The sequence below is a fragment of the Hippocampus guttulatus genome, chromosome 10, assembly GCF_054856545.1.
Source record: "Hippocampus guttulatus isolate MCC_2025c chromosome 10, RoL_Hgut_1.0, whole genome shotgun sequence".
Classification (NCBI taxonomy): Eukaryota; Metazoa; Chordata; class Actinopteri; order Syngnathiformes; family Syngnathidae; genus Hippocampus; species Hippocampus guttulatus.
This window is the reverse complement of record NC_141270.1, coordinates 16,319,585-16,329,948: the sequence shown is the minus strand read 5'-3', so window position 1 is coordinate 16,329,948 and position 10,364 is coordinate 16,319,585. Positions and strand designations below refer to the sequence as shown.

Sequence of the window (10,364 nt, the reverse complement as noted above, 5' to 3'; positions counted from 1 at the left end):
TATTGCTTTTTGTTGACTTTCTCTGGATGTAAGATGAGAGAATTGCTGGATCAGGTTGGACATGGTGAAAATTACTTTGCGATCAACCCAGGAGACATCCGAATGATAATGATGCATCACATTTCTATTCAAAATAGACTATAGAAATCCATTTATAAGTGTTGTAATGTTATTGAATGAAGTTTAATATTTTCAACAAATAAACCTATCAGGAGTGCTCATTTAATATCTATAGTAAGTATGAACGTACTAAATAAATGTGACATAGCTATCGCCGGTGTTGTTGTACTGTGTATTATGTTAGCTGTCATACATTCTCTTCAAATTAATGTGAATACATTTTGCCTAAACCATCGTGTAAAAATCCCGCGGTGTTCGTCAAGCCGACAAAACCTTAGACATTTCCGAGGCAAAAGGTTGCCAATAATGACTGTGAGCAAGTCAACGTGAGGCAGAGAAAGGGAAGGCCTTGTCTTGGGCGCTTTTCGCTTCTCTTGCTTGCACAGCCAGTGTGATGTCAGCGGTGGCAGTATTGGTGTAATTGACTCGGTTGGGGTGATGGCGTCATTTAATGCCCTGCTGTAGCCTCCTGCCTCAATAGCGAAGGGGAGACGGAGCTTTAGCCGACGCGACCGTGGCTCCCTTGGCCCGGATCGAGCACCGCCGAGCCGGACACCTCACCACGGGAAACATGGAGGCTGCGGCCGAGGAGCTGCTGGCCGGCTCTCGGCTACCTGTCACTATCGATCAAATAGTTAACGATACGCTATTGGTGACGCTGACCTACCGAGAAAGGAGCTACACGGGCATATTACTTGACTGCAACAAGAAGTGAGTGTCATTTCTTTTCTGTTCACTTTGATAATTTGGGGCTCAAATTAATTTGACTTGGCTAACGCACCTTGGATGCTAACGATTTACGAAGGCTTGTTAGCCGCCTGGGCTAGCCGCCTGGGCCCCAATACGAAAAGCATATGGGTTATGGTAGCTGACAGTGTAGCTATCGCGCTAGCCTTGTAGCTAATATCTCTATTATCGTAATAGTTGACGGTAAATTAGGTAAGTGCGTCCTTTCACCACTTGTGTTTCGTGGATGTCAAGATATTTGACCCATTTAGTGAGATTGGAAATGGTGTTATTTGAACAATAGCTAATGTCAGTGGGTTCATCTATAGCTTATTGTTAGCGCTAATCATACAGATCAGCTCTTACGCATTCAGTAAAAATAACGAATTGTCTGTACGGCATTCAGTAAATATGTAGTGTTTCAAAACATCGTTGTATGCACTCTTGACTTATTTTCCTTAGTGGTGCCTCTTTTATATAAACTGAGGTATTGTACCTGGGTTGATTTAAAAAAACATAACATCTTTTTGTTCTATTTGCAGATGGCATAGTATAATGATTTAAGGTGATCCCGCAGTGTTGACAGTTTTTAACTTGAGTGTCCAAGTAATAACTTGGGTTCTGTTTGATAATTTGAATCTTCTGTCAGTTAAAAGACAGCACTTTTCAAATGAGAAGGCCATATAGGCAGAGATTGTTGGCAAGTCCCAATGTGTAATAATGTCTTCTCTGCTCTGAGTGTGTGTGTGTCTGTCACATGTCAGCCTTTTTGTAAGCATTGTGCACCCTTTCAAAGCTACTGGTGTATACTATTAATAGATGAGCAGAATCAGTTGGGACAGAGTTGCTCTCAAAGTATGTGTAGATTGCTTTTCACATGACCCTTCCCTCATTTTAAATAGGCCTCAATTTAAGGTCACAATATGCTGACTTAGTACTTGCTTCTTAACATATCCTGTTGTTGATTCGAAAATAGATAGAATGTTTAATGTCATCTTCTTTTAGACCTTTACTTAATGCTGCATACAACATGACATGTCATCATATTGAGCTTTATACACTGTGTCCTTGTGGTATGCATGACCCATCTTGTCTGTTCCCTGTCACAGGCAGTAGCACTGTGTGCATACTGTGAAGTTGATTTACAGGTGAGTATTGTGGTACCAATGTGCCACATCAATGGCTGAGGGGGGTTGGGGGGGGGGGGCACCAAGAGACCTTTATTCAGTGGTGACTGCCTCTTCCCCTGGGATAGCCAGCTCACTTAATGTGCACTAATGAATAATCTCACCACACGCATTACCCCAAAGTAGCCAGGAATGTGTAAATAAATACATTAACAAATCTCCTGACTCCTCATCATGAGTATACCTCAGCATCCCAAGTGATTCGTGGGTTTATTTTTTTGCAGTCAAGAGGTTTGGGGATTAGGAGATTGGGGCTCCTGGGTATCCCTAAGTGTCTTTGTCTTGTGAAAATGAAATGAAAACAACACTATTGCAGGGCAGCCATCACAAAGTGTCTGTTTGGTCAGTTTTAGGCAAGTATACATGAAAATAAACACAAATATGTCACCATATTACATCTTTTCTTGGATGCAAAATAACTTGATGGTACTCGTTTGTCCCCAAGACCTGCAAATTTTCAAGGTACAGGTGAAAAGAAGGGTTGCACAGTTCATCCAGTAAGAGTCAAACAAAAGTAAAATAAAAAAAGATCTCCCTAAATAAAGTCTGCTTTAATACCATTTCGGTTCTTTTTTTTAAATCAAAAAATGTAATTGTATCTATCTATCTACGAAGTATGAGTTCAGGCTGAACTGGAAAAGAGTCACATTGTTATGCAATGCAATACAATACATGCTGATTACATAGCGCTTTCACAACAGCGGCAGCTGTAACAAAGCGCTTAACAAAACAGTATGTGATGTTCAGAGTAGTTGTGAGCACATTCATGAAGTTAGAAAAGTAAAATATAACAAGAAAAAAAGTTATCCTCAAGGGAATAAATTAAAACTTTCAACACGTGAATGTCAAAATTCTCTCACGGAACTAAATGCAAAAGTCTGAAGAAATCTACCAAGTTCAATGCGCAATAATATAATTACAGAGAATAACTGTGTGAAACACGGATTTTAGCTTGATGGCAGCAACAGAGTGTGCCTTTTTTGTGCAGCATGGTAATGTATTCTTATGACGCTGCACAAAATAGATCATTGCACGCTGTCGCTAACTATGAAATGGCATAAAATGTAAATAATATGAAAAACACCTCCAGGGCACAAATATTAAAACGTGAAAACTCAAAACAGTATGGCGGATACTGCCTTCTTGTGATGCAAATGACATATTCTCATACTGCTGCACAAAGTAGTTCATTTGGGTGCTTTTTGTAACCTTGAAATTGTCACACTGTACCATCACAAACTGAGGACCGTCTGTATTTATAATGGTGCTAAACTGACAATTACATTGACCATTTCTTTGTGAAACTGTACAGCAGATATTATTTATGACAGTAATATTACAACTTATTCTAAAGTAATGACTTCAGCTCCTCTTTTCTTTTCATTCTCTCTCTATTACTCTTTTACGTTTTGGACTGTTCGTATTTTAAGTTGAGATCAAACACCGATGTATTCATTTGCACTGCGTTCACATGGATCTGATGTGGTAAAATAAAATACACTAAACTTAATCTGTGAATGTAATTGCTCTGTAAACCTCAAAAAGGTGTTTGGAGTGTTTGAATTTACTTTACTTTTAATACATCACGAGATTCTTAATTGAGTTTATTCTTATGTTTCTCCCCTCTTCTTCGTTTCAGGACCGGGCTCTTCTGTTTGCCAGATTTTGCAACAACACCAGTGGACTTCCCTGGATCTAAAACAACGTGTGAAATACCAGAGGTTCTGGGTGAGGAGCAAGATTCCATAGCTCCCAGCCAGGCATCACAAAGACCAAAGGATGAAAATACTCTGCCTGAAAGCAGTATAGCTGCTGCGCCTCCACTTTGCCCAGTTCCCACACCAGTGCCAGCTGGGCAGACGCCATACCCTCCTTATTTTGAAGGAGCCCCCTTCCCCCAGCCTTTATGGGTACGCCACAGCTACAACCAATGGGTACCACAGCCCCCTCCCCGACCCATAAAGAGGAAGAAGAGACGGACACGAGAGCCTGGCCGCATGACGATGAGTACCATACGTCTGCGGCCTCGGCAGGTACTTTGCGAAAAGTGCAAAAACACCTTGAATAGTGATGAGGACAGCAAAGATGGTTTGATGGCAAAGAACTCCAGAAAAGAAAATACACTACACAGTGACAACGATGGAGATGACAAAGACACACCTAATAAGCTCTCAAAGAAAAATGATGTAGTCGCAGTCAAGGACAATAAGAGACGGGAAAATGGCACCAGCATTGACAGCAAACGTCTCAGGAAGGACAAAAGGAGTGAACCTGAAGGGGAGAAGTTCCCTGGAGGCGACGTTATTCCCCACAGTCCAGTCATAAAGATTTCGTACAGCACTCCACAGGGCAAGGGAGAGGTCATGAAGATCCCTTCGAGAGTCCACGGTTCAGTAAAACCATTCTGTCCCAAGCAGCTAGCGCATAATGGCTTGGGAGAGAACGGCAAGCTGCCTTCCACTCCTACTAAGGAGCAAAGACACATTTTAGACGCTCGACGGTCTGGTCTCACTGTATCCATTCCCAAACTCAAACTGACAAGGCCATTCACAACCGTGTGTCAGGATTTACCATCTCCAAATATCCGCCTGAGACACCCACAGAAGGAACGTGACGAGGGCATGGTCGAGTATGAAGCTGAACTTGTGGGAGATGCCAGAAGACGAAGTCCACGGGCGCCAGGACCCTGCCTCACCCACTCTGAGGACTCGGGGGAAGGCAAGAACTCTCTGGAGTTGTGGTCAGGGAGTTCTGGAGAGGAAGCGGAGCGTGGCCACAATGACCTAACACTTCTCATCAATTTCCGTAAACGAAAAGCAGATTCGTCCAGCCTGTCAGTTTGCAGCAGCGACAGCCTAGACGAGTCCAAGTCCTTCAGCTCTGATGGTACGTCACCAGAGCTCTGTGATTTAGCACCTGGCGAAGACCTCTCTGTCACCTCATCTTCATTACCTTCACGGGACGATTGCAAGACAGTGCCCCCGCTCACTGTGCGTCTACACACTCGCAGCATGACAAAATGTGTGACCGAAGAAGGTCACGCTGTGGCGGTGGGAGACATTGTGTGGGGAAAAATCCATGGCTTCCCCTGGTGGCCGGCACGCGTCCTCAGCATCAGCGGCACCCGAAAAGAGGAGACTCCCACATGCGAGGCCCAGTGGCCCCAGGCAAAAGTGGCATGGTTTGGTTCCCCTACCACATCTCAGCTCTCTGTTGCCAAACTTTCACCGTTCAGAGAGCTCTTCAGGTCCCGTTTCAACCGCAAAAAGAAAGGGATGTACCGGAGAGCCATCTTGGAGGCAGCCAAAGCTGTTGGACACATGAGCCCAGAGATTACATCACTACTTTCTCACTGCGACACATAGGTTAGTTGACACGCTGACAAAAGGCTGGTGTTTTGTGCATAAAGGTATGCCAGAATTTTTCATTAATTATTCAGGTTTTTAAGAGATATACCACTGTTTTTTTTCCTGGGTTTTATTTTTAATTATTATTATTTTTTAAACGACTAGTACGTCAGTCTTTGGAAATGTACTTATTTCAAGATCTGGAAAACGGAGTCTCGAGTCACTGACCTTTTCATGAAAATCCATGTGACGTGTCAAGCAAAACGAAACGTAAATTAATTAGCAGATGAAATCTTCCTATTGTGATTGAAGATTACAATTCTTTCAAAAGAAAATCACTGGTTTTTGCTCTTGATTCATCTTTGTGCCAATGACAGCTCTGAGGTATTTTGCCAAAGTCAAATCAATTTGCTCAAAGAACTGACTTTTGTCTAAAAGTGGACAAGCATGTGTATGTAGCAGGGATGTCAGATCACATTTTTTGCACGCGAGTCCGATTTACCCGATTTTGATGATCTGCTAATACTCCTGAACTCCCAATACCTAAGCAGTGCATTAAGAAAACAAGAGCACATTCAAATATCATACCATTGTTGCAGGACAAAATAATAATGAAAACAAATTACATTTACAAGTCAATAAACTAAATCAGATTTTTTTTTTATGACCGTGCTCTCACAAAATAAAGATCTTAAATGGTCAATACATTTCACACAGTGCAATATTGTATAAGTAAAATTGTAGAACGCAAAAATAAATAGAGAATTTCTTTTTTTTTTGATGTAATGAGAATCATGTCTGGATGCTAGCCGGAGTTAGCACACATGTTACGGTGTGTTTGATGCAACCTTGTCACACAATGTCCTCTTTGTTGCACCTACAATAGATTACGGAGGCAATAGTCAGTGAACTCACGTTTCTTAATGACCAAAACAGTTTTTATATGCCTGTGGTTGACATCGAAGCGGGAAGAGCACAACTAGTCGCGATTGTTGGGTTCACGAGCTGACGTTTAAAAAATAAATAAAAAATTCCACCTGTTGCTGAACCTAACTATTCATAAGTATTACTGAATAGATTACTCAAGTACAGGGGTGCCCAACCATTTTTGACCAACGATCAACTTTACGATCAATCCCACCTCCCGCGATCGACCCGTTACCGCACACGCATGCCATGATGAGCAACAGCCATCACGGCCCCTAAGATGAAAGAAACCGAAAAATAAAGTAGGCACAAGATTTTGTGGGTTTGTGAAAAGGAAATCACTGCCTACCTTTGTCGAGACCTGACTCGGAGTTATGGGATCCACTTTTGCAGCGTGTTAACTATCGTAGCTCACGTGTACCCTTTAAAAATGCTTCTCTCTGCCTTCCGGATTCCCATTCTTTGCCAGTACCCTCAGTGAATTGTACATGAAACAAATTGAATGAAAAGAATAATAACGATAGAAGAGAGAGTGCAACAGCTCTGATCGCAAGCTGCAATTGCAGACTGCTGACCGTTAACAACCTCCGGTGATGCAGGTCACGCCCCACTGTAGGTTAAAGGTGACATGCTTTTTTATTTTAATTTTTTTAATACTTTTCGTGAAAGTGAGACTCATAGGATGCTAAGGGTGCAGTGTGCACGAACACAAAAATATATCATATTAATAACATGCACACAGAAACACATTTTTTGGGTTGGTCTTCCCCCCCCCCTCTTCACCCCTCGTGATCAACTTTGGACCATGCCGCGAGCTCCTGGTCGATCACGATCGACTGGTTGGGCACCCCTGCCTAAGTACATATTATATATTTTTGTTTTGTTTTAATAATAATAATAATATTACAGTATTATGAAAACCTGATTTCGACAGATTCGGAATCAGTGCAAAAAATGAGTAAACTTTACTTGCATCTCTTCTGAAAAACAATAGTTTAAAAAAAGTGTTGACCCTTTATTGTAATCAAATTGATGCATTCCTGGGTCAAATTCTCCATGGAAGAAACAAACTGATGGTGTGTTTTCATCAGTAACTTGGAATTCTCATGAGCCATGCCAGAATTGGGGAAAAAAAAAGTTAACCACTATTATTAATACAAAAGACAATAAAACATATTTAAGTTGTACAGATGCACCTTTTAATCAGATTGTTTTAGGTTTAAGTGTGAGATTTTAAAACGAGACTTGAAGGTCAAAGTTTAAATAGTACTCTTTATAATAAGAAGACAATAAAAAAAGCACTCTTCTTTTGATAGCAACTGTGCAGTTGGCTGCTAATGCTTGCCATGAACTATGTACAGCAGCTGACCCTTCGACTAATGATAGTCAACGCCTGGTTGTATGTTGCATCATCTCTGAATGACATGTAGTGAAGTACTGGACAGTGGCACTCCCATTTGGATAGGCTGGAGTCTTCTGTTTCTCATCGGCTATTGGCAAACCGTTTTTGTTGTGTTTTATAATAGAGGAGTCAAAATGCATCGATTAATCGACAGCGATTTGATGATTAAACAACTATCTTAACCCTTTCATGCACCAATAATGACAACCTGTAACCTGGTAACCTGATAAGCCGTCCACCCTAGTAACCGCTGTCCCTGAAAGGGTTCAGAATGGAGTCATCATTTCGAGCAGGGGTGCCCAAGTTTGGTCCTCAAGAGCTCTTACCCAGCCTGTTTTAGATGTCTCCCTGATTCAAATGATCAGGATCGTAGTCCGGCAGGTGTGTTGGAGGAAGGTGACATCTACAACAGGCTGGATAGGGGCTCTTGAGGACCGGACTTGGGCACCTCTGATTTTGAGCCATTGTTCAACTAAGAATTGCCCAAATGCTTTGATTTGAGCCTCTCAACTCTAATTATTCATTCACTTCTGTTGTCCTTCGTAAAAGCAGACAACTCGCCTTTGTGTTGAATCAAAATAAGACATGGGAGAAAAAAAAAATCGGCTTTTACTTGGGAAAACAATGACCGAACCAGTTAAGCTATCAGTTTCAAAAAGGTTGGTGACTATGACATCAATCCCTCTGTTGTCATTTTGCTTGATTCTTTAGTTCTTTTTTTAACTAAACAGAAAATCAAAATAATTGGTTGATAAACAGTAATCGGAAAGGAATATATTGTTTGTAACACTTTAATGCAAATTATTTGATTCATTGATGGAATAATCAATAGAATAAATGTTTCTAAAAATATTCAAGAGCATCAATTTACGAGTCTTACTGCTTTAAGTTAAGCGGATCTGCGCTCTCTCGCTTTCTCTCTCTCTCATAGAGATTTTGGTTCAGTTGCAAATTGTTCAAATTTGGATGTGCCACTGTATCATTTCCTTTCAACTTGCTCTAAAGTCTCACAATTTCTTTGGAACTATTAGCACATTAGCGACAAAATGCTTAAAACTGAGGCTTGCCAGCTCAGTACTGTACATCTGCACTGAATATTGAGTGCATTTAGAACATTCTGACTGAGCTTCCGAGGCTCACAGTATATTGTGATTGACCACGACATAAACACAGAAACTACCAAATGAAAGATTAGACTCTCGTCTCCCATCATAAAAATTCGTTTTCTACCTTATTCCATTGTTTTAGTAATCAGCAGTAAAACATGGGTTGGTTTCACCCAAATTCAGCAATTTTGGATGAGAAAGCATATAGAAAAGCATCTTTTTTTGGGAAAAGATACAATTCATGCACAACAATGACTTTGATCCTCATAATTGTTGCTGTAGTTACGCCGCAAACATCTGAACAGTCCTTTTTTTCTATAAAATACCAACAATGAAAATGTGGTTTTGATGGCAAAATATATTTACAACGAATCACCAATGTAACAATTACATATCAGATTATTTGCACGCTATGTAGTAGTAGTACTAGTAGTACTTAGTAGTGTGTGTATATGTACCTACTTTATGTGATCGCTTCTACTTCTAAATACAAATAATCTGTCATCTTTTGTTGAGAGTCTGTGTAGATTTAACATAACAAACACTTTGATCAATCACAAGCTGATTGTAACAATCACATTTCCAAGGGTCTGCCATTTTTACCTTACACCTTGTTGTGACCCACGGTGAGTTGATCCAAGAGAGAGCCAATGCTGCCATTTATTTATTTTTTTAAACTTTCACAGCCAATTGCGACTTACACATTGCTGAAGAATGCAACCTGTAGCCGTCATGAGTAATGTGAATTGCACAACACATTGACATACCTATGTTGCAAAAACACATAACGATATATATTTCATTTCCCTTTTTAACTCTACATAATTAAGTACTGTTTAAAAAAAACAGAACAAACTTTGCATATCTCTGTGGAATATCGTTGTTCTTCCTGTTAGACAAAACAAGCATTTAAATTGTATGCTTATTTCGCCGTGCCAAAAGACAAGATGGTTGTCGATCAAGGTTTCACATCTGTGTTGAAACTTCCAACAAAAGAATGAATACAACTTTGGTTATTTACTTATTGTCTTTACTTTGCGCTCTTTCTTGTGCAGGAAGCTGGGCGCTGAAGGGAGATCTCGTGAATTGTCAGACCCTGTCATCAAGACCCAGGAGGGAGTATGTGCGGTTGCCTCGGCGACTATTTATATGCTGTTGCCCCCACTCCCCTTCTTTCGTTTCTTTTTCACAAGGCTGTTGTAAAATGGCAGCCAAGGTGGAGGATAGTTTAGGATGTGGGAGCAAACGTAAAGGGCCATGCGCTGCATGGTCTGCTGGGACTATTCCTGTTTTGTTTCTGGGCGGGGGGGGGGGGGGGGGTTTGTACCTCTAATCATATTTCGATAGAACCCAACAGCGAGCGACATAACAAGAACCAGAATGTATTTATTGCTATATTTTCACAATCCGTCTTTCTATCTGGAAAAACATCCCAGTGTGCTGCTGGCATGACTCACTTCGAGCGCTGCCGCCCACCGTTTCTACAAGGACATTTAACGGAAGGGTTCAAAAAGTCTTACGCTTTTTTTTCTCTTTTTTTAAAATAATC

At 40.9% G+C, this 10,364-nt stretch overlaps 1 protein-coding gene across 1 annotated transcript; it reads left to right on the top strand.

Moving 5' to 3' along the window:
* Positions 1 to 487: 487 nt before the first annotated feature.
* Positions 488 to 10,127, top strand: pwwp2b (PWWP domain containing 2B). The gene is made up of 3 exons (XM_086122663.1): positions 488 to 831; positions 3,673 to 5,398; positions 9,871 to 10,127. Exons 1-2 carry the CDS (start codon positions 692 to 694, stop codon positions 5,396 to 5,398), a joined length of 1,866 nt encoding a protein of 621 aa, XP_085978789.1. The 5' UTR covers positions 488 to 691; the 3' UTR covers positions 9,871 to 10,127.
* The last annotated feature ends 237 nt before the right edge of the window (positions 10,128 to 10,364 follow it).

Excerpts from the sequence above, each read along its gene's own strand:
- pwwp2b (XM_086122663.1), top strand. The coding sequence starts at position 692 with ATGGAGGCTGCGGCCGAGGAGCTGCTGGCCGGCTCTCGGCTACCTGTC. Across the intron at positions 832-3,672 it reads TTACTTGACTGCAACAAGAA|GACCGGGCTCTTCTGTTTGC; the intron begins GTGAGTGTCATT and ends TCTTCGTTTCAG.